Source organism: Drosophila santomea, chromosome 3R, assembly GCF_016746245.2.
Source record: "Drosophila santomea strain STO CAGO 1482 chromosome 3R, Prin_Dsan_1.1, whole genome shotgun sequence".
In the NCBI taxonomy this organism is placed as follows: domain Eukaryota; kingdom Metazoa; phylum Arthropoda; class Insecta; order Diptera; family Drosophilidae; genus Drosophila; species Drosophila santomea.
In genome coordinates this window covers 2,572,532-2,598,184 of record NC_053019.2, presented here as the reverse complement: position 1 = coordinate 2,598,184, position 25,653 = coordinate 2,572,532, and the positions used below count along the sequence as shown (strand labels likewise).

At 47.5% G+C, this 25,653-nt stretch overlaps 2 protein-coding genes across 15 annotated transcripts in view; one reads left to right on the top strand and one right to left on the bottom strand.

The window, feature by feature from the left end:
- The window catches only part of LOC120454244 (regulating synaptic membrane exocytosis protein 2), a 43,998-nt gene that overhangs the window by 8,850 nt on the left and 9,495 nt on the right, over positions 1-25,653 (top strand). For 3 of the 14 annotated variants that reach the window (XM_039639358.2, XM_039639357.2, XM_039639359.2), the window contains exons 5-18: positions 1,814-1,939; positions 2,008-2,364; positions 2,476-3,073; positions 12,852-13,852; positions 14,959-15,223; positions 15,352-15,657; positions 16,252-16,841; positions 16,905-17,042; positions 17,107-17,241; positions 17,909-18,094; positions 20,208-20,330; positions 21,268-21,666; positions 21,824-22,167; positions 23,063-25,650. In XM_039639358.2, coding sequence (XP_039495292.1) covers positions 1,814-1,939; positions 2,008-2,364; positions 2,476-3,073; positions 12,852-13,852; positions 14,959-15,223; positions 15,352-15,657; positions 16,252-16,841; positions 16,905-17,042; positions 17,107-17,241; positions 17,909-18,094; positions 20,208-20,330; positions 21,268-21,666; positions 21,824-22,167; positions 23,063-25,650 — 7,156 coding nt within the window. Of the gene's footprint in view, positions 1-1,813; positions 1,940-2,007; positions 2,365-2,475; positions 3,074-11,191; positions 11,263-12,851; positions 13,853-14,958; positions 15,224-15,351; positions 15,658-16,251; positions 16,842-16,904; positions 17,043-17,106; positions 17,242-17,908; positions 18,095-20,207; positions 20,331-21,267; positions 21,667-21,823; positions 22,168-22,463; positions 25,651-25,653 lie in introns of those variants that run through there. The other 11 variants (XM_039639364.2, XM_039639361.2, XM_039639360.2 and 8 more) reach the window with 11 other exon arrangements.
- LOC120454246 lies at positions 62-1,538 on the bottom strand. The gene has a single exon (XM_039639372.2). It carries the CDS (start codon positions 1,402-1,404, stop codon positions 1,066-1,068), a length of 339 nt encoding a protein of 112 aa, XP_039495306.1. The 5' UTR covers positions 1,405-1,538; the 3' UTR covers positions 62-1,065.

The window sequence follows — 25,653 nt, the reverse complement described above, 5'->3', positions numbered from 1 at the left end:
CATTCCGCATTTTCAAGCTCCTGACAGCTCCTTTTGGATTCACTCCCTGACTCAGTGTCCTGCCATTGGGTTTACCCACTCGTCGAAACGCGCGCGACAGCGAATAAATGTCTTTTTTTGTAAAGGGCGTCGGACTTTTTTCCGCTCATTGACAAATAGGGCAACGATGGTGCCAATAATACTGGCGACCCGGCTCCCGCTTGGCTAAGCAGCCATCACTCATACGCCCCATTGCCACATCGCCATTGAATGGGATTGAATGACATCGCCATAGGCCACCGCCGCTTGTTGCCAACTGTCCCCAGTGACGCGTTGGGCGCATGGATAATTGGCGATGGGCGGGATCGAGTGGGTGGGCGGTGGAGTTGAGGCAGCCCACTTCTGCCCTTCTCTCCATCCTGGCGCCTCTCAATTCGACACTTATAATTTAGACATAATTCCCAGTTTTATACGCCTCTGGTCAAGGCTATGAGATGACGGAACCCTTTGGGGCGCTAGGAACAGATTATATCTCTCTTATCCTAAGAATTGTACTAAATCACACGCCATAAATGGGCATTTACTTCGAGTTATAGAGAGTTACATTCCATTTTCAGTTATTGCGTTATTAGCTGTATGAAAAAAATTTGAAAATCTTGTTAATTAGATGGTCGGCTTAGTTGAATTCGTGGCACCTTAACCAGTGGCCTTGAGGGCAGGAAACCTTATGGTGGCATTGAAGAAGTCTCTTTCAATTCCTTCTTTTGAGTCCACCATAGCATCCCTTCGCCCCTCTAGTGCATTGCATTTCAATTACTTTTCCTCGCCTGTTCCTCTCCGCTTTTTTCTCGCTGGCCAGGCTTATCATTTTCTGGCCGTGCTGCCAAACGTTTTTCCGTTGAACTGCTGCCAAAATGTCACACACACACACTCTTTCACAGGGGACCCGAAAAGGGCAGAGATGTGGACTTTGGGGGGTGCAGAGGCGAAAGCCAGGGCGCAAAATGAAACTAGATGGACCAACAACTCCGAACAAATGCCAAATGGAATTTCAATTTGGCTGTGACACGGTGGGGGGTATCTTCCTTAGGACCCAGTCGTGGATCTGAAGGCGCGAAAGATGAGAGACAGGTGGATCCAGCGGTACCGCTTGCTCTGTCGATCGCCCTGGAACGGAGCCACCAATTGCACATTGCTGAATCCCGCAAAGTATTCCCTCCGCCCGCGCTCCACGTAGGTGGTCAGGAAGATATTCCCACTGAGAAAGTTGTACAATCTGCTGAAGTAGTACAGCAATCTGGTATCAGGTCCGTCCAGTGCTCCTTCGTCCTCCATCACCCCCTCGATGTCCTCCTCGCTATCCTCCGCAGACTCCTCCAGTTGAAGCTGTATGCCGCTGAGAATCAGATTTAGTAACTCGTCCATGGCAAAGCCGAGCCAAAACCGGTCGCAAATTCGAAAGCGTTGCAGTGCACGTTGAAAATTTCCCGGAGAGTCCCGGAGCTATGTGTGTGTGTTCAAATGATTGAAGCACCTGGGCAGGCTAGATTGGCTTCAACATTTCGATGTGCCAACCAGAAAAGGGTAGGCAAAGGACATTGAACGATACAGAACTCGGGGTATCAGTGTTCACATTTATGTGAGCTCATATTCTGAGAAATTCATAAATGGAATGCCCGGTGTTGGGAAATAGATTGATGGGACTTGAGAAAATTAGTTCACCTGCCTGTCTAAGTCCCTACGTTTTAAATGATATACAAAGACATGATGCTTATTTCCTGCTATGCCAATTTAAATGCCTCAATAAAATTCTCATCTCCTTTCCACATTCCAGGTCATTTGGGTGTGCATACTGTGTCGCAAGAAGCAGGAGCTGCTCTCCAAGACTGGCCAATGGATCAACAAGACGGCGGCCCAACAAGATGGTTTCATCCGACGCATCGAGCCGGATGGGAGCAGCGTAAGTAGATGTGCCCGCCCTTGACGGAGTCACCAGTTCAAGGTTTATTGTCCCTTTATGTCCGACAGGACATCTCGCAGCATCCCATCGTGGACCCGCACGACACCACGGACAAGCGGCCCAAGCTGGAGAGGACGCGCAGTGCCGCCGAGAAGGAGAACCTACCCATGCAGCGGGCGGGCAGCATGCTGAGGCGCCAGTACTCGCAGCAGGAGCAGCCCACGAACCGCCGCCTCTCAGCCTCCGACAGCGGCATGGATCCCGTGATGAGTCCTGGCCAGCAGATGCAGCACCACCAGCAGCAGCAGCGATCTCGAATGCAGCCGATGAATCCGCAGCAGGCGCAGCAGGGATACGGCATGCAGCAGCAGCAACAGCCGCGATCCGGAGGCGCCTATCCCGATGATGACCCCAGATACTATCAGGTGAGTGCTTTGAAAATAGGCAGCTTTTAGGGCGGAATGTTTTAAAATTGAAGCCTTTTGAAAAGCAATTTCGCTATGGTCATTGAGAGCACAAAAATGGTCTTATTGCAGGGTGAATTGGATGGTTTGATGAGGCAGCATCCTCACTTGGCGCATCCCAGTCAGGTGCAGCCGCAACATCCGCCGCAGTCGCAGTCGCACTCGCAACAGCAGCAATCCCAGCATCAGCAGCAACATCTTATGCCGCAGCAACATCGCCCATCGCCGCAGCAGCACTCCCAGCAGCAGCAGCAACACTCGCAGCAATTCGCGGCCAGGCAGCAGCAGCAGCAGCAGCATCAGCAGCAAGTGCAGCAATCGTACCACGCGCAGATCCACCAGCAGCCGCAGCAACATCCCCCCTCGCAGCAGCAGCAGCATCAGCCGCACCAGCAGATGCAGCAGATGCAGCAGCAACATGGCCAGCCAATGCAGATGGGCGGCTACCAGAAGCCGCCACCCCTGACCCGCAACCTGACCATCAGCGGTGGTCATGCGATGGACTCCAGTGCCTACAGCCAGCAACAGCAGCAGCAGCGACGAGCTCTCGCAGGATCGCAGTACGCCTCGCAGCAGCAGAGGTCCTTCAGCAGCTCCGAGGAGGAGTTCCAGCACCAGCTGTTGGCTGCCCAGGGCGCGGTGACGGTCACCGCGGGATCGGACTATGACGGTGAGTCAGACGTTTTGTCCAATTAGCATTCAGTTCCTCCCTTCTCTATCTCTGCTCTATCTCCTCTGAGATCTCTGAATGTCTCTATCCCTCGATCCCTCTCTCCCTGTCTATATATCTATTTATCTTGTATCTATCTATCGCTTCCATACTTTCCGCTCTGAATGTCCCGCAAGGTAATGCCCCAACCTCCAAGTCCAAGTTAAATTTTCCTATATAATTCACTACTCTCTCATTCTCTCAATGTAAAACTATCTTTGACTCGCTCGCTCTACAAAAATCCAATATCCAAAACCAAAAAAAAACTTGAAAAGCTAACTTTCGAAAATGTAGCACTATCTTGTCTCACATTGGTGCGTTGTCTTTTTCTTTGACTCGTTTTTGAGCTCCAATATTCGATGTTTTTTCCAAGCCAACAAAAAATTTATTTAGTTTCTGTTTTGCCTCACATTTCTGTGTTTCGTTTATCGGTGTACAAACTTAATTTTTCCATGTCTATTTAACAAATCCTATAAGTTAGCGTTAAGCTCAATTTAAGGCCCTAAGTTCGATTTAAGCTGGATAAGGAAACCCCCAAATTTGCGCTTTGCTCTAAAATGAAAGTTTAAGCTGCTAAACTGGAAAAGTTCTGCCAAACATTTTCCCCGCAAAGGGGGAAACGCAACTTGCATGCCGGGGGCTATAAAAATACAGAGCGCACGCCCACTCAGGCACACACATACAGGAGCACTCTGCCGTTTCGGGGAAAAAGCGAGGAACACTGAGGAAAAGCAAAAAAGAGCGAAAGGCAAATGGCGAGGAATGTTTTGTAGCGGAAACATTTCGTTGCGCTTATCTCGGGGGCACTTGACTCGGCGCTCGACAACAGGCCGCGAATGGAAAGGAAAATCTGAAAAGAGGTGGCGGAAAAGCGCTGTCGGTGGGTGGTGGTAGAGTGCACAAGAAGGTGCCGCGGAAGCGGCGAAAGTAAAAATAAATTGTTTACAGAGAGAAAAGGCGAAAAGAGCCACAGCCAGCGAGACAAGTGCGCACTCCTGGACGCTGCCGCATACTTTCACTTGGTTTTCACTGGCAGTTAAATGCAATCAGCATAAATTATATGCCAGTACAAGGCAGAAAGGTTGCACACAGCTGACCCGAAAACACATTTACCAACAGGGAAGGAAAACCAAGGCAGTTGGCGAAAAAATTGGGAAATGGGGAAAATGCGGAAAAAGGCCGAGTGAGCAGCCAGCAGCCTTTCCTTTTTGGCAGTCACCACAAAACATCAAGAAGTTGGCCAAGCAGCTGCACTTGCCTGATGATGTCGAGATGGTTGGGGGTTTTTCTGGCCCAAAGAGGGGGTGTCATTTCCCTCGGGGCGGTGGGCACTCGGCTTCCTTCTGCTCTTCATGTTTTGAAAGATGCCGGCGACGTTGTCAAGTGCGATGCTGGCAAATTTATTATCCTAATTAGAAAGTTTCTTGTTGGCACTTGCTGCAGTTCTGCCCCCATATGTTCCTCCTCTTGCACTCGAAAAAAAGCCTTCAGATTGACCAATCATCAGGAATACTTTTGCCTAATATAAGAAATCAACATCTATGTATATGTTGAGGTTAATGAGCTCAGCAGACAAATTCAAAGAGGCTAATTTTACGAAGCAGAGTATATGAATAATTAAATGGTTCTCTTAACAATCCGTTCAAAATGATTTACTTGATGTATCAGTATCTTCAAGTAAGATAGTGATGATATAAACATGCTCTTGTTTCTTAGAAGTTTGTAGTATAGGTAGTGTAGTTGTACCAAAATGTTCCTCCAAGTGTACCCAGATTTCTCTTGGTTTAGTTTCTTGTAGTCTTTCGGTGGCAGTGCAACATGCGGCGCTTGGTGATTTAAATTTTTTATTGCTGCACATTAGCGCGCAAGTTTCTGGCAACCATGTTGCACTTACACCGCCCACCGCCTACCGCCCACCGCTTACCGCCCATTCCGCCCCGCCCACACAACTCCTTCTGTCATTTTCAATTTTCCAACAAACTAGCATATAATAATTATTGATTTCAACTTTAACCCCAGGCTCACTCCCAGTACGAGTGTGCTTGTGGCCACGGAGAGTGGCATAAAATTAGGCGCACCAAACTCACTCACTCCCCCACTCACCCACCCACTGACAAGCCACCCACAGGCTGCACCACCCACCTGATCTGGCGTGCAACCACAGCGATAACCAGGTGGGCAAACTTATGTCTGCATCCCGTAAATTAAATGCCCAAATGCAGCAAAGTGATAAAAGAAATCGAAACTGAAACCAGGACCGTGGCAAGTGAAAGTCTCAAGGGAAATGGAGAAAGGGGGCGGGTGTATGGTGCACTGGGTGGACGCCATGTGGGTCCTGTTGGGGGTGCAGTTGCACTATCAGTTTTCCACCACAGTTGTGCCATGGAAAACCCACCATTGTGGCTGCTAGTTCACAATGGTCGAAGTGAATGCCACCAGACGTCATGCGTTGGAATTTCCCGTCGAAAGAGTCGCTTGGAAAATTTCCACACACCATCGCGTTGAACAAGAACGCATGCGCTGAACTTTCGCCCCCCTTTTCGTACCCCTTTGTTGTTCTTACATCCACTTCCATGACGGTGGGCGGTCAAGTGGGTGGGCGAGGCAGAGGAGCAGCTGATGGCGTGAAGCGCGCGTAAACCCACAGAAAGTTGTGCTTAACCTGTGAATGAGGAAACTGAACAGATCAGAATTAAATATACTATATACAACATTTATTAAACTTATTGATGTGGTATTAATATTATGTTGTTTAGTTAAATACATTTTGAAATTAAAGCTTTAGGCTGTAAATATATTAATACTTTAAGTGAATGTTGATGTTTGGATACACTATTTTCATGACTACTACTTAAGAAATAAACCTTTGTTTGGAAGATTTTAAATGTTAATTTATAGAAATATTCATAAGATAAAAATAAATTGTAACGGTGCCCCAAAGGATACGGGGAATTGGCTAAAATTATTATGTTGCATAGTTTTAGAGAGCTTGATAGTAATTTAAGAACAATACTTACTCCTGAAGCACTCTGGCTGATGTCCACAACACCCAGTAAATAATTTTGAAAATTTGTGTAGAATATTTAAAGTTTGGCAAAGTGCTCGCTCTGTGTCCACAACTCTTTTCAAACAGTTTGCAACAACATCGATCTGCGTCACATTAGCCACTTTTGGCTTTTTGCGCTCCTGTCGTCCTGTTGTGGTCCGAATGGAGTCCTCTTCCCAGTTCGAGTTTTCCCTGACAGCGACGTCATTTCATTCAGTGCCTCTTTTAGTTTCGCCGATTTTTGTGCAGCGTCATGGCCCTTACTACAGCCAGCAACAACAACGAATGCACTGCCACTTAAAGCAGCAGTGTCAGCCATCCGTCGCTTCAGTTAGCAGCTTTTCCGCATCCAGCACGCGCAACACCGCCCACTGACACTGCCACCGCCCACCGCCCACCACCCACCACCCACCAAAGCGCCCGCTTTGCTGGAAGGCAAAGACAAACACGTTGACTTTGCCACAGAGATTCGCCTTGAAGGTGGCAAACACCACACACACAGAGGAGAAACGCGCTGACCCTAAGGTGGGCGATGGGCGGTGGGTGGTGGTAGGTAAAGAGTGGGCGGTGGGCGGCAGCAGCAGCTGTCAATGCTATCGCTGCTAGCTGCGGCGTCGGCTGAGGCAGCGGCAGTGGCAGCGGTGTTGGCCACGCGCTTAATTTTATTTTTAGTTCGGCACTGGAAGCGCCATGGGAAAGTCGGCATCAACAACAACCACAACTGGCCGCCGTGTAACATTGTTATTGGAAATGTGTTGTAGGCTCCCAGAGAAACAACAACGATTGCAGCCAAGAGAGAAAGAGAGTAGGCGCAAGGGAAAGCGAACGGCAGCGTAAAGCGAAAATTCCATTGAGATTTTTTATAAAATCGAAATGAAATTAGTTTTCGATGAACTTTAAAGGCGAGTAAACAGCCGCAGCGGTTCCGCTCGCAAAATTCGCACGTGTGTCGCAAAGGAAAAAAAAAATAGAAAAAATATTCTGCTACCCATAATACAAGCAAAATTACGTTTGCTGGAAAATCGGAAAATCCCCGCTAACGAAATACGAGTAAAAAGCGCAAAAAGCCCCCGAGTAAGTGAAATCGAAAGCGAAGCGGGCGGAAAGCGAAAGCCAAACTCTGTGAAATGTGAATGTCGGGTTAAAAATAACCTTGGTGGGAAATTGTACAAGGCAAAAGGAGGTAAAATATGCCCGAGGAAAAGCCTGACATGTGGCGGTCGGGCGAAGAAAGCGGAGAGTGTGAAGAGACAGCGGTGCCAGTTAAACAACATAAAGTGTACTTAATTGGCCCAGAAGCATAAATAATTGAGAGCTTGGCATTGAGCAGCAGCCAAGGCTAATTGGTCAGCTCCCGAAGCTGCAAAAATCCAATAACTACGCCAAAGTGTGAATAAAGTTGAAATAAAGTTCAAATAAATTTCAAACAAAATGAAAGTGTTAAAAAGCAAAAAGGTAACCACGACCTTGAAGCCTCTTTAAATCTGTCTAATTGAGCGAAAGCGTACCCAACGACCAAGGCGAAAAAAGGCAAACAAATTTGCTCTCGAATCAGTCAATCGACTAACAATACACTGCGCAAATTGTGGCGCCCAACTGACGCTTTTGCATTTGGCCAACCACCCGATCCACGAGCCACTCAGTGAACCACTAAACCGCCCTTCCACCCACCTAGCCAACCACCTATCCAGCCATCCGCCTACGACCCCTAACCCAAGGCACTCGCTTGGAGGGCCTAAAAACCCCACCCTACAACCGCCCACCCATCCACCAACACACTTGCAGGAGAAAAAGCGGAGGCAGCAGCAACTTAATATTATTGTTTTATTTTTTGCTTTTTTTTTATTTGCCATTTTTGTGTTGGTTAGCAGGTAGAAGAAAAACGCTCGATTTGTTTACTGTACTGCCACGCAATCTGTGTGTGTGTGGTGTGGGTGGCTTTGGGTGGTTGTGTGGTGCTCACTGGTGCCACCTGAGCCCTGTGAGTGAGGTGGTTGGCTAACATGCCCAGCAATTTGTACCACAAATTAGGCAACGGCCGAAACAAACAAAATTTCAATAGCAAGTCAATCTGTAAATAAGAAAAGCAAAACCGAAAATACAAGAAAATAAATCCTTCGTAAATTACTGACATATGGAAAAACAACTTCAAAACGAGTACCACAAAAACTTAAATAAAGTTATAAAAACTTAATAGAGCAAAGCTGACTTTTGAGGTGAGTGAGTGTCAGTTGCAGTAAGTCAAGCTTCTCTTGAAGTGCACCCACAACAGCTACAACAACCACAGAAAAACCAAACAACAACTGCCACACACACTTACATCAACGAACCACATCGAAACCACAAAGAAAATGCTTAGACAGCCAAAAAGTTGAATATTTAAATGCAAAATGCAAATAGATTAGCACCCAGTATACAGAAATGCTTATAGAAGAAAAAACAATCAGTAACAAAAGCAACTGGAATTTGTCGACAAAGAATGCCAAATAGCCACTTTTGGGTAGATGCCAATTATTAAATTTTCCTTGGCTGGTTCGAATCCAAATAAATAAAATTTAATTGAAGTACACAGCTAGCAATTTTATTAAAATTATGGTCAAAACTGCACCTTAAACTTAACTCAGTTGAAAAACTATATTTGGAAAGGCTTTAATGTAATATAAAAGATGAAGCCCTTATAAAAAATTGTTTATTCTGATTTCTGTCAGAAGTTTGCAACGCAGTAGGAAGATATTTGCACCCATCCGTTGGTTTCTATGCAGCGAAATTAGATTAAAATGTTCAAAGAAAACTCTTTGGTAGCCTTACAACTTTTTTAGATTCAATTAAACCAGGCAGGTGACTCTACCCCAGCCACTTTCATTCTAAATTCATTTCACTAAGCCAAACTTACGTGCGCTTTATAGAGAGCTCTCGGTGTGTTAGTTACATGTCACAGCTTTCGTGTTAGCCGCAAAATGTGAATGTGTGTGCATTGTAGCCCCAAAAACTTCCACTTCTTGCACCGCCCCGTCAAAAAGGCCGCTCAAAACTATGCAACAAATTTGTGAAAAGAATTACGTTTTCGATTAAACACACAAAATCAATAGCTCCTCGATGGGCAGTCAAAGGGAAGGGGTCGAAAACTAAAATGGCAACCGCAACATCAACGCGAAATGTGTCGCATATGGGCGACCAGGCTGTGAATAAGTAAATATAGACCGCACTCCTGCGTGGGTGAGCTTGTGTACGTCTGTGTGTAACTGTGTGTGTGTGTGTGTGTGTGTAACACACACTATTTTAAAATGCTACCAGCCGAGGATCTTTGGGGAACGGGGCTGAATTTAATTAAATCGTTGACCAACACCAGTTGACGTTGATGTGGCCCGTTTGTTTTTCTTGTTACTGTTGCTGTTGTTGTTGTTGTTGTTGTTGTTGTTGTTCGTCCTGCTAGTTGTTTGTTTGCATGTGCAACTGTGCGTATGAGTGACATTAATGCGAACATTGAGGCTGGCCCACGCGTAAAGTGCGTGCGTGTGTACGATTTTGTTTGTTTGTCATGGTGCTTGTGGTCGTATGTGCGTGTGTTTGTGAGCGCCCGTCCATTTGTGCGCTATTTATGCGCCTGCGTGTGTCTGTGTGTGTGAGAGTATGTTTCGGAGCGTTGGTTTAAAAATAGCACAAGCTACGGCTGCTTTCTCCCATTTCTCCCGCTCTGCCGCCTATGATGATGATGATGATGATTTTAGTGTCCTTTTGCCAGCCCAACGCCCGTTACACCTACTCTTCCCGCACTCCCCTCGCTCGCACTCCTTACACCGCCTGTCAGCCAAACTGGCTTAAATTTATGGCCAAAAATATAAAACAGGAAGCACACACACGTACACACGCACACACTAATGTGAAATTGGTTTGATTTTTCGTTTTCTTTGTTTGTTGCACAATGCGATGATTGTGCGCAGCCTTTCTCCACAACAACTACAATAAAAACAACCACGAACAGCAGCAGCAACAACAACAGCAACAACACTAACAACAATAAGAAAGGTTGCCAAGGGACAGAAATGACCGTGTTTTTGTGTATATTATTGATTTTTGCTTTCTTTTCTTGGTCTTTTGCGCCCCCTCACATCCCTCGCCCTCCTCCTTTCGTGCCCCACGGCCAGCACCACCCCCTCTGCCCCCTTGAAGCAGATTGTGCGTGTGGTTTCTCAAATAATTTACTTTACTTTGGCTTTGTTTTACTTTCGTGCCTTCTTTTGTTTACATTGTTATCGTTTGGTCTTGCTGCCTTTATGTAATTTTTTCACTAGTTTTTATTTTTCTTATTTTTATTTCACTTGTTTTTGTTTTGTTTGCCGTCGCTACAGCTGCTGTTTTTGTTGTTGTTGCCCATTATGCGCAAAATAAACGTTTTGTATCGTGACCAAAGTCAAATGAAAGTATGCCAGGGGTATGTCCTATAACTGTATGGGTGAACGACTACGCCTACGTCTGTGGGTGTGATTTTTTTTCGCACCCAAGGCGATTGTCTGAGTGAGTTCTGGTGCTGTGTGTGTAAGTGTGCATTTGTTTTAAAGAAAATGGTTGAAAATGCGTTTGCAACCACTTTTATTGCCTACTTTCAAGGGCGGCAGATAAACTGCTCTTTTTTTTATTGAGTACAAATGCTGCAGCAATGTAAGTTGGAAAGCTTTTAGCCGCTTATAAGCATTGGAAATCATGAGATCTAAGTTATATAGACTAGGCCTAGCACAGTAGTTATAGCTATTTAAGTATATCATTAATTATATTTAATGGAAATCCCCCTACGACTTATACAAATGCATAATAGAGTAAGTTAGTAAGCTAGTTAGTCTAACTCACAGTAACCACTCGAACTCACCTTTGAAATATTTTTTTCATATATTTTTCTCCACTCTTTCTCTCTCTCTGGTCTACCCTGAAAATGATACTCCAACCAACTTGCCCGCCACAAAACCAAAATAAACCGATAAATACCCAAAAATACCCTAAAAATAATATCAATGAAACCCAAAATAAACATCGAATAGCAGGTAATTTTGGCGGCGTTCAAGGTGTCCAATCCGTACTCTCGCCCGGCGATCTACAGATTCATGCAAATGTAAGCGAAAAAACGATTAAAACCAGGCCCAAAGGCATTTAATGCGAATTTGAATTTGAATGTGTGTGTCTCTTCAATGTTATTGTTTCTTTTGAGTTTCCCCAACACGTCACAGGCGAAAGCAAGGAATGTGCGATTTTCTTAGTTGTTAACTTTGTTTCCTTTGTTCGAGCACTATCGTCCCTCACTCACACTTTCTCTCACACACTCTCCACAACTTTCTCCTACCTAGAATTGTCTATGATAGCCAATAAGCTGGTGATGCGTTAAGCGTTTGTTTTTCGCTACCGATTCTGATTTCTCGATCGTCACTTGATTTCCTCAACCACTTCACACGAAACTATCTCTCTTTTTTCTGGCTGTGAACACACGTAACCGTTGCTGGACAACATTTTTTAAAAACACTTTTGAAATCCTTATATATTTGTTACTTTCTGCTTTTTTATGTATCTTCTACGTTTTTAACCCTACCTGTAAATGTGAACTGATACGAAAACAAAAAGAGTTTTGACAACACAAGAAATCTTGGTGAATAATTTGCATGGATATCGTAACGCTGTTTCCCGTTTCCTCCTTACTTCAACCAGAATTCACACTACCTTGAACACACACCCCAACATTCAGAACAGTCTACACTGTCCCCATGGGCCAACAATTCCCCGAGTTTCCGATTACCCCGAAGACTTAGCTTGTAACTTAATTCTCTCGCGACTTTTAGCCACAACAGATAAGTATTTCTATGCCTTGTACTTCTCCGAAATCCTGTAAAACCGGGCACTTACTCCCTGATTCATCTTCCCCCGGCCCCTGGCACCTTTAGACCCAGCAGTCGCGGGCACACGTAGTTCTAGTCGTAGGTCTAATTATGATACTACTACTACCCAATCTTAGCTTACTCATGCAGATCCTGTCGAAATTGTATGGTAATGTCGCGGATTTTTCGAAAATGTTCTATAATATCTATAGTTTTTATTTAAATCTAAATTGCTTGACCCTGTATTTATCAGTAACACAGGGTAAAACACATTCGTGAATTAATTAATAACCGATGCATTTTAGCGATCTAAAGCATTATAAATATATGAGCCATGTTATTTTACCACAGTTTTGTTAATCTAATAGAATTCACAAGCATAGTAGTGAAAGCTTGTACATACGCTCATTACGAAAACCTATTAATTTCTAGTTCAAACTTCAATCTAACGAATTCAGCATTATATGTGTATTTTATAAAGTTTTCGAAAAATCAGGACTTTACTCCATTTTCCCATTATTTCGAACTCACAAGGCTGGATCCGAGTTGATCCCCGAAACTAAGTCTTATATCATACGTATTTATTTGCTTTGAACTTTTGCTTTCTCAACCGATCGATTACCATTATGATTGTGTGCATTTGTTGAAACATCTGAAAAGGACAACAAACTATGACAGGCAAGCGGCGCAGTCCCCCTCCAGGAATAACCAATCCAAACAGAACCCCTGAGACCCCAATATATCCCAGAGCCCCCTGAACCACCCAAAAATCCCGCAGAGCAACCCCCTAGTAGCGTTTATAGCCACACCCAATCAACATCTACCACCCCTACAGGCGGGCGCCTCCAGGTGCGCACCTCATTGGATCCGTGGCGCCAGCAGCGCAGCCTCAACGAACGGGATCTGCTCAGCAGCGGCGGCGGTGGTGGTGGCGTCGGTGGGGCTGACTTCCGCCACCTGTCGAACGCCACCCAGCGGCTGTACGCCTCCGCCGATCAGCGGGATCGCTACGAACTGCAGCTGCAGCACCGCGAGCGCCTGGAGCAGTATCCCCTCACGCGCACCGCTCGCCTGGACGTCCAGCAGCGCAACTCGCTGAACCGCAGCAACCACGAGCGGCAGTTTTCTGGCGGCGGACCAGGCGGAGGGCCAGGAGGAGCGGGTGGTGGTGGTGCTGCTGGCGTCTACCGACGTGCCCCGCCCTTGGCAGCCGCCGGCGGCGGTGGCAGCAGCAGCAGCAGCACCACTAGCAGCAGCTACTATCCCCAGTCGAAGCCGCAGATTGTGATTGGTCCGGGATCGGGCTACGACAGGGGATCGGGATCCATGGCTTCCATGGCATCGGCATCGGCATCGGCAGCGACAGCGGCGGATGCCCAAGGTCAGGCGGCGCGGGGCAGCCAGCGTGGTGGTCTGCTGGGCGCCACGAAAGGCGGCGGTGGCAGCAGTTCCGTCAGTTCGACGGAGGCTGCCTACTGGGACGAACCGGCCACCAGTTCCTCCTCATCGGCGGCCCAAGACTCGCGGCGATTCACCGAGCGTAGAATAAAGAAAACGGTGCGTTTCGATGCCCACGACGAAGAGGCCTCCATACTGGCCAGCAGTTCACTGCCACCGGTCACGGCAATCCTGCCCTCCACGGCCGTGGATGTGGGTGCAGCCACCATTCTGAGCAGTGGAAAGAGCATAGATACCGGCGGTGTTGGCGGAGCTGACTGGTCACGATGGGAGGCCGAGCGACAGGGAAGCCAGGACTCGGCCACCAAGGATTCGGGCATCGATACCAGCAGCACGTTCACCAGCAGCGAGGACTCCAATCGAGGAGATGGGCCCAAGGTACACACAGATCGCAGCAGGAGAAAAACGATGAAAATTTAACCAATATGGGCAAGAATGCATTGTGTCTGTGTAGAGTCCTTTCTCTCTCTTTGCCTCTTTCTCCTCCTTTGGACCCCACAATCCGTTTGTCTGTGTGGGGAATAACCCCATGAAATCCAAAACAAAAAGAAAGATAACCCCACCCACTTTCTCTGTTTGTTGTTCTTGTCATGTCCAGAAAGCAACCATAAACCCTATACCATAATCAAGCAATGATATCGTTTTTGGTTATCACTCCCAGCTCGCAACTAACTTCCAGCTATTGTGACAAACATCTTGACAATTGCAGCATACAACCTGACTTCAAAAACTAGAACCCAGCGATATTCGAAACCCACAAAGAACCAACCTTGCATGCCCCAAAATAATACCACTTTTTCCAAACCTCTAAGTGTTGTGCTTGCATGAATCTCCACCCTAAAAAACCCAAAAAACCTTTAGCACGCCCTGCATGATTGCTAAATGTCGTTATTCCACACCGTGTTTAGCATTCGAAATTTATATGATCCGTACCTCAGGTTGAGGGAACTCTTGAATCGTGTGTGTTCTCAAAACAAGTAGGAATACCAATACAACTACTATGTATCTTTATCTATGCGCCATGCCAACTATCTGTGATTGCGTAGAACATGTTTCTAGTCTGTAAGGAAAACAAAACAAAAACTTGAATGTTGTTCACAACAGTAACAAACTGTTACTTTCTACTGTTATACATATGTTTTCGTTGACCAACTCTAATTGTAAGTTACGTTTAGGGTATAAGCTGTATGTATAAGGCGTTTAAAGCAGTGCAAAAAGCTAACTAAAAACAATTCTACTTCCCGCATACGATGGCTCCCCACCGACACCACATCCAACTACTTACAACCAAAATCTATGCACGATCATCCGTAATCCGAACTGTAAACTGTAAACTGTAAACCACCAATCCCACCAAAAAATAATAATAACCAATCACCAAACCAAATCAAATCAAATCAAATCAAATCAAACCAAACCAATTACCATCCCAACCACCACACCCACGTAAATCGTAAACCGAAAATCGATCGCTGCGCATACAGAATCCGGTGAATTGGCAAACATCCGCGGACAATACTCGCCTGATCGGGCACATGATATTGCGTAAATACTATGATGGGGAGGATATATTAGGCTTAAAGGTGAACGGCGGTCAGCCCCTCGCAACGGGAGGATCGGGAGCGGGCACGGGAGCGGGAACGGGAGCGGGAACGGGAGCATCGGTAGGAGCAGGAGGTCCATGCGGGGCCATTGTGGAGAAGGTGAAGCGCGGATCGGTGGCCGATCTCGAGGGAAGGATTCGACCAGGTAATATGCATACCACTTCATCCAGCCATCGCATCCCACTCTGACTTTTCTCTCTCTATTTCTATCTGTCTGTGGTCAAACATCTCCATGACATTCATCCAACGCTTATCCATCGATCCACGGAGCAGGCGACGAGATCCTCGAGTGGAATGGCCGCGGGCTGCACAACAAAAGTGCCGACGAGGTCTACGACATCATCGACGAGAGTCGCCTCGACGCCCAGGTGGAACTGATCGTCAGCCGGCCGATCGGCAGCGGCGGCGGCAGTGGCGGGAGCAGCAGCAACGTCAGTCCCATCAGCGGAGCCTCCGGCGGATCCGCCAACAGCGTCTCCGCTCGCCGCTCCTCGGCCAACTTCCCGCACAGCGGGTTGGCGAGCAGCATGGCCGTCAGTGCGGTGGTCAGCAGCGGGGGAAGATATCTGCAGCGCAAAGGTACTATATAGTGTCCATAAAATAAGTATGGTTTTTAGACAGGGCGGTTACTGTAGGAGTTGTGTGTCTGTGGAAGAGCGTGACCAAGTGTGCCTGAGAAGTTTCGCCATAATTTCCAAATGCATCCTTAAAGGAAAGCTCTCACACTACCACTTTAAAATCATTTCATTTAATACGGAATTGATACAATAGTTATACCATCAATTCAATTCTAGTATTGTGATGAATAATTATATAGTGCTTCCAACAATAAAGAAAATAAATAATATTACGATGACTAAACTGGGCAACTTTCACATATATTAAACAAACAGAAAATCCGCAAAAATCCACTCAAATATGTAACGCCAATTAAACGTACAATTGTTAGCATAACTTTACTTCCTGAGTAAGGACATGTCAAGTGGGCGTTGTGTTGCAAACCGATAGGTGTACAACAAATATCTAAGTCACATCCATTAATGTAACTACAAAGTTATGACAAATCACCCAACGATACCAAACAGTACATGATAACTCGACTTAACCGCAACTCAAACTGATATAAATTCCAAGCATATTCCCAACCATAACCTTGGCTTCACCGACTTACAGCTCCCGCGGTCGAGGCCATTGAAATCCATCGGGACAAGCCGAGCGTGCTAATCACCTCGCCCGGCTCGCCGGACATCCACACCAGTGTTTCCGGACCGGGATCGGTATCAGGATCAGGACTCCGGCAACGTGGCGGCGTCGGGCAGACGCAGCGCCTGGGACCAAGCCACAGCACCCACAGCCACAGCAGCAGCGGGAGTGGCAGCGGCAGCGGCAGCAGCACCAGCAGCGTCCACGCCCCCGCCTCCGCCCACGCGTTGTCGTCCGCTTCCGGTTCCGCCCCTGGCGGCCTGCACGGCACAACGACGGCGGGCCACCATTACCACCCGCACCCGCACCCGCACCACTACCACCCGCACCAGCATCCGCATCCGCCCGCCGCCCACCTACAAGGCCACGGGGTGGGCGGTGGCACCGGCATCGGCATGGGCAGCGGAACCGGCACCACCACACAGCCCATCCCCATCGAGGGGCGGCTGCAGCTGAAGCTGGGCTACGACCAGAACACCCTGCAGCTGATTGTGACCCTGGTCTGCGCCACCGGACTCTCCCTGCGCCAGAGCGGAGCGGGCCGCAATCCATATGCAAAAGTGAGTATAATATGAGTGAAATTAGATTATTTATGAATGAACTATGACTACTTTGTATGCAAGGTGTTCCTTCTGCCCGATCGAAGCCACAAATCCAAGCGGCGGACGAAGACGGTGGGCACGACATGCGAACCCCGATGGGGCCAGACCTTTGTCTACTCGGGTCTGAGACGCTGCGACCTCAACGGCCGACTGCTCGAGGTGAGTTGTGCCACATTAGAGCACCCCTATATGAATAATCCACCGAAATGAATCCGCTCAAAAGATAACGCTGTGGGACTATGTGCGGTATGGCGCCAACGACTTCATCGGCGAGGTGGTCATAGATCTGGCGCACCACATCCTGGACGACGAGGCCGAGTGGTATCAGCTGCAGCCCCACCAGGACACCTCCTATCTCGTATGTGTGGGCCGCGGCTCTTTAAGTTCGTTCATTTGGTTTCCATTTTGCGTTCGTTCGTTTCCGTTTCCTGGTTGTTATGGAGGTGTTGGTGAACATTTGAAATGAAGAGAAAAGAAATGAAAACGATGGAAACACACAGAGTTCAGGTTCAGTTCCACGAACGAAGTTTCGGCGAGTGAAAAACTTAACACAAATCTGGCTAAATGAAAAATGTTATCGTTTGATTATAATTATTTTTTTTTGGTTATTGGTTTGTAAAGCTCGATGTTTAGGTGGCTCTAGTCTTCACTCAATCTTGAATTTCCTTGTAGCATTGAAATTAAGGATCGTAAGACTTAAGGAAAATTGTTGAAAGTGAAGGCCAGAACCGACCTGGTAATGTCCATTACCCACCCTGCTCAGCCCCCCACAGCAGCTGCCCGGTTTGAAACAAAATTATTAAATCCGCATTGTCATAATCTGTTTATTTTTTCGTTGATTTTTCGTCGTGCACCCGCCAATACATCACCACCCAAAAACACCACCCACCATTGCCAACTACAACAACAATTACATCATCAAAAACAACAACACGTGCGATATCCATACAACATTGCGACGCAAAATTTATGACAACCACCATTAAACAACAACCCACCAACTAAACAACCAACAACGAAAACAGTTACGTGACGAGAGCAGCGATGTGGACGGCCTGATACTGACACCGACAGATCATTTATCACCGCCGAGCACCGTGTCGCGCCTTAGTGATTCGGACACCACGTCCGACTGCGACATCGATGGAATGACTCCGGGGGCCAGCATCTCGTCCATGGGCAGCTCAGCGAGTCCGCCGCCCCTGCTAGAGGTAACAGCCACCACAACAACATGAAAACAACTTCAACAATAAGAACAACAACAACAACAAAAGCCTGAACAACAAAAACAAACATCACAGCAACACTACACTGAGCGAAATCACCACATATGGCACACACAAGAAACAAGCTTGAGGAGTCACAGATACCGAATCAAATATATTATTTCATATGTATATATTACACATCGAGAAACGGGGAGGTCTCATCCAAGCCAAAACAACTGACAGCAACAACAAGAGCGAGAAGACCAAAAACACCGACACGTGCATACATTAGACTTCAATCGCAGCTTGCCAACTTCCAGTGGCACTCAGCCCCACACACACAGACGTAAACGAGCGAACATTTCCGCCCCCAGCCACACACTAAGCCACCCACACACACGCAAATGCCCACAAAGCATTGGAAATACACCGACTGTATACTCTTGCTTGGGAAATATTCGTAGAAATTCGAGATGAAAGTTTAACAGACATGAAAACAGATAATGAAAACAGATATGAAAAAGATGAAATCTTTATTTACCTGTAACCTTAGCTCTATGATAACTAATGTACCATCTTATTTGAAACTATAGAAGAAAATATTTTTTTGGCTTGATTTAAAATTTATTTATGGGACATCTTACATTTGAAGAAACATCGCTTTTAGTCATCCTTTAAACAAGTTTTAAAATAAAATCATTAAAAATTATAAAGTTCCCAAGTCAGTCCAAATAAAGCAAGAGAGTACAGTCTGCGGCGAATCTAAAATACTTCGGTGCTTAGTGTGCTTATTCGGGTTTCTACAGTTTGTTATCTGTCTCCCCCTCTTTGTGTGTGTGCTTTCTCTAACTGTAACTCACAAATCATATGCCATGAGCAGCATCAGCATAAGCATCAGCATAAGCATCACAATCACCGTCAGCCAGCACAGCAATCGCCACAAAAAGAAAAGAATAACCCATACGTACATGACCATCCTGTGTGCTCCATCAGAGGACTCCATTTTGTGGTTCCAGTTCCTGTTCCTGTCAGTTATCAGTTCTCAGTTCGCATGCCACAGACACAAATACAAATACGAACACAAATACAAATACAAATACAAATGCCAGTAGAAATACCAACACAGACACAGATAGCAACACACATTCTAACTGGTTCATGGTCAGGGACAGAATCGGACTGATGCCGACTATTCATGTTTTTGGCCAAAACAAGACATGACACCCCCAGCAATTGTACAAAGTATTTTCGTTATCATGGTGTATTTTTAGTTCGTTTGAAACCTTATTCAACTAATTGGTGTCGTTGTTTCGTTGTGCGTGTGTTACATTTTTCTCTCTCTTTCTCTTGATCTACTGCCTCTATCTCTTCGAAGTCTAAACTGTCGTTCTACTAACTCTCTAAACTAAGAGCCAAACTCGAATCTGGTCGGGTCTTTTCAGCTAACTATACCGATAACGATAACGATACTATTGCATTTAAGATGAAAGCTAATATAGTCTAAGTCATATAAGCCAAATGTTTTAAGTTAAGAATCCGTGTAAACCGTGTAAACTTGAGAACACATACTGGCCAAGGCTATCTCTGAACTCTAAACTCTAAAACTATCTCCCTTTCATAAGCTCCACGACCAAACTAAAAACCCATTGAAGAGCACCTGAAAACTTGACTACCGCTTTGCATGCCCGTGTAGAGAACCGCTTTTGTCCATCTATTCATCACTTAGCACCTGCCAAACGCCCTTTCCCACCGCTTTCCTTGTGGCTTCTTCACCACGTAGCTTTAAATGTGTAGCATTGCGTATACTTGATGTGAGTTGATTTAACCAATAGAACACAGACCCCGAAAAACCATTGAAAACCCAGAGACACTTCCACACAAACACAATGTAAGAGGCCGATATTTCCAACGCAATAACTGAGATGCCACACATTAAAAACCGCATCACATTGTGCTCCTAACTCTCCATTCATTTAGAACATATGTAAATTTCTCTATTGTCTGCTCCTTCTTTTTCTCTTGATTCTTACCCCCCACTCAAATAAACCCCGAAATCCAACAACCCCTTCGTTCCGACCTTCAATCCACACCTTCAATCCACAATCCGACGATCCAGCTCGATCTAAACGAGCGTCGGTCCCGACGTGACATGTCGCCCCAGGGCCGCAAAAGGGTGGCCGGGATGGTGGCCCGCGACTACCGCACTGTATCTGGCATTGGACAAAGTTACCACAATCAGGTTTGCACCCCAGCTAAATTAACGAACCACCCAACAAAATGGCCAACAGGCCAAACAAGAAACAGAACAGTACAGACAAAGAAAACACTTCAAGTGGCGATTTTATTGCATTAACTAAGCAACTACCTTGGGGTAGAGTTATCAGAACATTCCGAGGACCAGCGATCTAAGGGTTTACCTTTAACCAATAATTAACCAATTCAGTCTCATTTAATTTACATATTTTTTTTATTTTCAAACGAAAAAAGTTTGCCTATTGATAATTAGTATTTTATAATAACTTGTTGGCCCTGTTGGGCTTAGAACATCATAGAAAGACTTTACTCCAACTTAAATTCAAAGTCACATTATTGACTCACATGAAATCAGTCCTGACATATATTGGCCATTCCCACGAGTTTAGCTAGTGTCCAAGACTAGCTAGACCAAAACCACTGCCAACTTACTGCACTTTCAATTCAGAGTTTTTGCAAATCTTTTACTTAACTTAACTAACCGATTATAACCCACAAGTCGCGTGCGGCTCTAAATGTATCTTGATTGATTTCGTTTCAAAAGTGTATTTTTAACCAATTTGTATGGCTCTATATCTATATCTCTTGATCTCTTAACTCAGCTACTAACTACGTTTAATCATGTGCATATATCTATATGAACATCCCTGTGTTTTTGTTACAGTAGAAGTTGCAGTATCAGTTAATCAAAGACACTAAACACAGTCACACACAAAAGACCAAACACACGTTTAATGCCTGCCTCAAGACCACTTGAACCACCCAGATACCACTCACTCAGACCTAGTCAGTAAGCTCTAATCCGAATGTTTGTCAGAATCCCTCCGGGAACCCCCGTGCGGGGATCACTGAGCCTCGGTCCAATGGTGCACCACTAAACCACACTCTACTTTCCATGCCACCACCTGATGCACCACGAGCAGGCCTCTGCCACCGGCTACTATCGTCGCGGAGGTGGTAACGGTGTCGGCTCTGCCATCGGTCCCGGTGGCATGAGCCTTAGCCAGCGGAGTCACTCGGCGGCACCTAGCGACGGTTACCACAGCAGCAGCGGCGTAGTAGGAGGAGTTCCCTCCGGTGGTTCCGCCTACGGCTATCGGAGCACCAGTCCCCGGCGGGGCTCCTTGTCGCCACCCGACGACCGTTACATAGACTATCCAGTGCTTCCAGTACACGGCTCCTCGCCCAACGCCCCATCGGTCTACCAGGGACCGGGTGGTGCGTCCTCAGCGGCGGCGTCTGCTTCGCAGCAGCAGCGATTCCAGTCGCGCTCGGCCACAGCCACGCCCACTGGGTCCCCAAAGAAGAGGCAACTACCACAGGTAACCAACAATACGGGATGAGTGGGCAAAAAAGATAGGAAAAGTTTGCTAGTATTAAGAAATATGCTTATGGAACACACTACTCAATTACCCATTTAGGATCATAACTTGTTAAAAAAGTGTGCAGGCAACTCAGCATCCACTCTTTCAACTTCAGGTGCCGCAGACCTCCCGCAGTGCGATGCTGCGAGATCGACTGGGTCAGGACTTCGACGAGCGGTTGGCCTCGGGTGGTCGCTTCGGGAGGCACCGCACACGGCAGCCGCACCACCAGGCGACCTACCGCAGCACCGGAATGGGCGGATGGGAGCGCCACTACACGGGTCTGTCGGATAGCGACCTGCACTCTATGGACGCGCGGATGCGACCAAGACACTCGCTGTCGCCGGACAAGGACTTCATGGGCGAGTTCGGCGACTCGGACATGGAGTCGGTAGTCAGCGTGACCTCCAGCGCCTTCTCCACGCAGTCGGAGCGGCCGCGCACGTCGCGCGGACTCAGGTAAGTGGGCGGCAGACTGAGGAGAGGAGAAGGTGGATGGAGCAGTGCCAGTCGAGCCCAAGCCATTAGCTATTAGTTAAGTAAGCCAAGCTACGCTGCAAAAATTATGCTGAAATTCCGCTGTGGCCCATTGGTTTTCCTCCACATTTAATTTCTGCGTGGTAGTTGCGAGCAAAATCCCAAATTTCCCTGAATTAGGCTCTTAATTAGTATTGGTATTGGATCACGATCAGAATCAGAATCGGAGCGCTTACCGCCCAACTCTCTCTCTTCGACTTAAACACACATACACGCAGCAGTATCTCGCTAACACAGATACACCAACACCTTGAAGGGCACACTGAAACCTACGAAAAACGATAGCGAAAACATAAAGTTTCTTTTCTGCATTTACTTTTTGCGTTTGCCAAACCAACCGACAAAACCAAACCGCTCAATATAACAATCAAATCTCTATGAAAATCTCAACAACAATCAACAACGCCGCTATCGGTTTGTGTTAAATGCTTCTCTCGCGTGCTGTGCTCACCACACGCTTACACGGCAACTACTCACCACTGAACTCTACAACACTCAACCACAACTCACTACAACAATCGAAAAAAAACACACTCACCTCGAACCTAACGCTGACCTCGGACGTTAATCGTTCTATTTTCCCCACGGATGTGTCTTGTTACATGCTGAACAACAACTACCAACCCATCACCCTTTCAAAACTCACCACATGACTCATTTGGTAATGATATGTGGCATTACTACCAACATATCCGATCCCTTCCCTACACTTTTGCATGCGTCGAAACTGAAATGTTTTCACCACAAACCACTTACCACCGCTGCCAACCGTTACCACCCGATACCACACGTTACCGTTGTTCGCAATAACCGTTAGCTTCCCCCGCAACTGGCGCAATCTCTTTGGCGTTCGCAACAGTTTCCTCGGGGGAGCAGGAGGCGAACCCATCACAGGACTGCGGCTACACCACTCGGAGCCCGGAAGGGCCAACACCATCGAAGTGGATGACTGCGACTATCTGCCGGCGGGCGGTGCCCAGCAGTTGGTGTTGCTGGAGCAGCTGGAGCAACTGCAGCACCTGGCCGCTCTGGCGGCAGCAGACTCTCCACCCATTTCGGCGGGAATTGGATTACAGCCACCTCACCAGGTTTTGGTGACTGATGCCAACAGCGGCCAGCTGGTGGAACAATTCTACGTTGAGCCCGGCACAATGGCCGAGGAGATGATGGAGCCACTCGATCCACTCGATCCCCATGCGCATTTGCATCCACATCCCGTCTTCTACTCGCCATCGCCCCATTTGCCACCACAGCCATTCAACATCGATATCGATACCATCTATCCACCACGACGGTCCAACGGACAGAAACCGAACGTACAAGCCACCGCCGCTGCCTATCCGCTGCCGCTGCTGCCGAGCTTTGAGCAATTCAAGCGCATTACCACGCCCATCACGAATTTCTTCCGCAGCTCCTTGCCCGCGGACGTCCACCCCCACGCCCACGAACACGCCTCTACGACGCCCAGTTCGCTAGTGGGCTATGTGCGCGACCACCAGGACAAGAGCTGCAGCCACTGCCAGAATGGAAGTCAGCCGGTGGTGCTCTCCACGCACCACACCCTTCACCTGACCGCCGCAGGTCTGGCGATCGGCGCATGCCAGGATCCCTGCTGTCTGGCGGATGCCCATCCGCACCCGCAGCATCAGCCCATGGGCTATGGGGAGCCACCCACTTCGGATCCTGCAATGTGCGGAGAGTGTGTGGATCAGCACTTTCTGGGCGGACTAACGGGACCGCAACTGAATCTCGGTGTGGTTCCCACTTACCATGTCCACACGCCCACTCCGAATGCCCATCGGCGTGCTAGGGGACAAATGGCCACGCCTGCACCACCGCCCACACAGTCGGTGCTGCGCCTTTCGCGCCAGTTGAGCGAAGATGCCCTCGTGGCTGCCGTTCCCATTTCGGAGGCCAAGGCGCAACCAACTTCGATCCTGAAGAAACCGAAGCTGGAGCGAAGGCGACTTTTTCACGAAGGACAATCCCGGTCGCTAGACTACGATGATCTGCACACGAAGAGCTGGGGTCGACGTCGCATTCGGTACGAGGACGAGGTAATGCCCTCGTCTGGGGACTATCCGTATCCCCACCCGAATCCGTATGTCAGCCACTCACCCACATCGGCGATGTCGCGGCGCTACGGCTCGGAGACCAATATTCGACAGAGTTATATGGGTGCAAATGTGGATGCCAACCATCCGCTGAGTCACTCGCATTTCCTGGTAACCGATGACAAGATAGTGACCATTACCTATGACTCCGATGTGGGCTGGACGCGACGGGGCGTGGCTCCGTCGCTCTTTCGCGGAGCTCATCGTCAACGCGGACTGGCGGATCCCAGGAATCACATGTCGCTGGATTTGCAGCGAACGAGTCAACAGAAGTTGTACGGACCGGCGGCGCCGTATCTGAAGCGTCGCAGGAATCTGCCGCATCCGCCCAGTGCGCAGAATGCCCACAACTTTTCACCAATGGAGCCGGGATCAGAAATGGATGGGCTGAATGCTGCAGCAGCGGGAATGGTGGAACAGGGCAACGGAATGGGTAGCGGTGGTGCACACAACACTACCAGTACACACAATAGCAACCACCACACCAACCACCACAATAGCCAAGCGAGTAGTGTTAGTGTTAGCCAAAGTCACGATCAACAACTTCAACAACAACAACAATTACAACAACAATCAGTTAGGCAAAAAGGGAAAGAAGGCACCACCGCCATTAGCGGATCGATGATGGCATCGGAGCAGCTGACGAAATCTAGTAGTGGGAGCGGTGGTGCAACATCTGCTGCCGCTGCTGGGCATCTTGTCGTCGGTGGTACTAATGCTAATAATGCTTCTTCTTCCTCTTTTGCAAATCCCCAACCAACACCACAACAACAACTTCATGGATCACCCAACAATCTCAACAACAATAACAAACGTGCCCCATCATCAACACCACAACAAAACACGAACACCATAAATGACGCCAACAACCTGACGCTCGACGCCACACATCAACAATCACAACAACAACAATTACAACAACCACCAAATACATGCACATATCAAAACACGAATCCAACAACCACATTAACAACAACAACCACAACATCGTCGAATGCAACGAATGCGGCGACAACGACAACCGCAAATGCAACAAATGCTACAACAACTGCCACAAATTCAACAACGAATAACACGAACGAACCAAACGCAACAACAACAACCACAACGAACGCTAATGTGGACGCCGATACGGACGCGGACGCGGATGCTCCGCTGGACGCCATCGACTGGGATGCCATCGATGCAATGCTGGACGACGACTTCAGCGAGTACGACAAGGACAAGAACGGGGCCGACGAGGCTGGTGGCGCCAAGTCAGCGGAGGGTGCGGGTGCCGAAGATAAAGTCGGTG

Coding starts and splice junctions, on each gene's coding strand:
- LOC120454246 (XM_039639372.2), bottom strand. CDS start 1,404: ATGGACGAGTTACTAAATCTGATTCTCAGCGGCATACAGCTTCAACTG.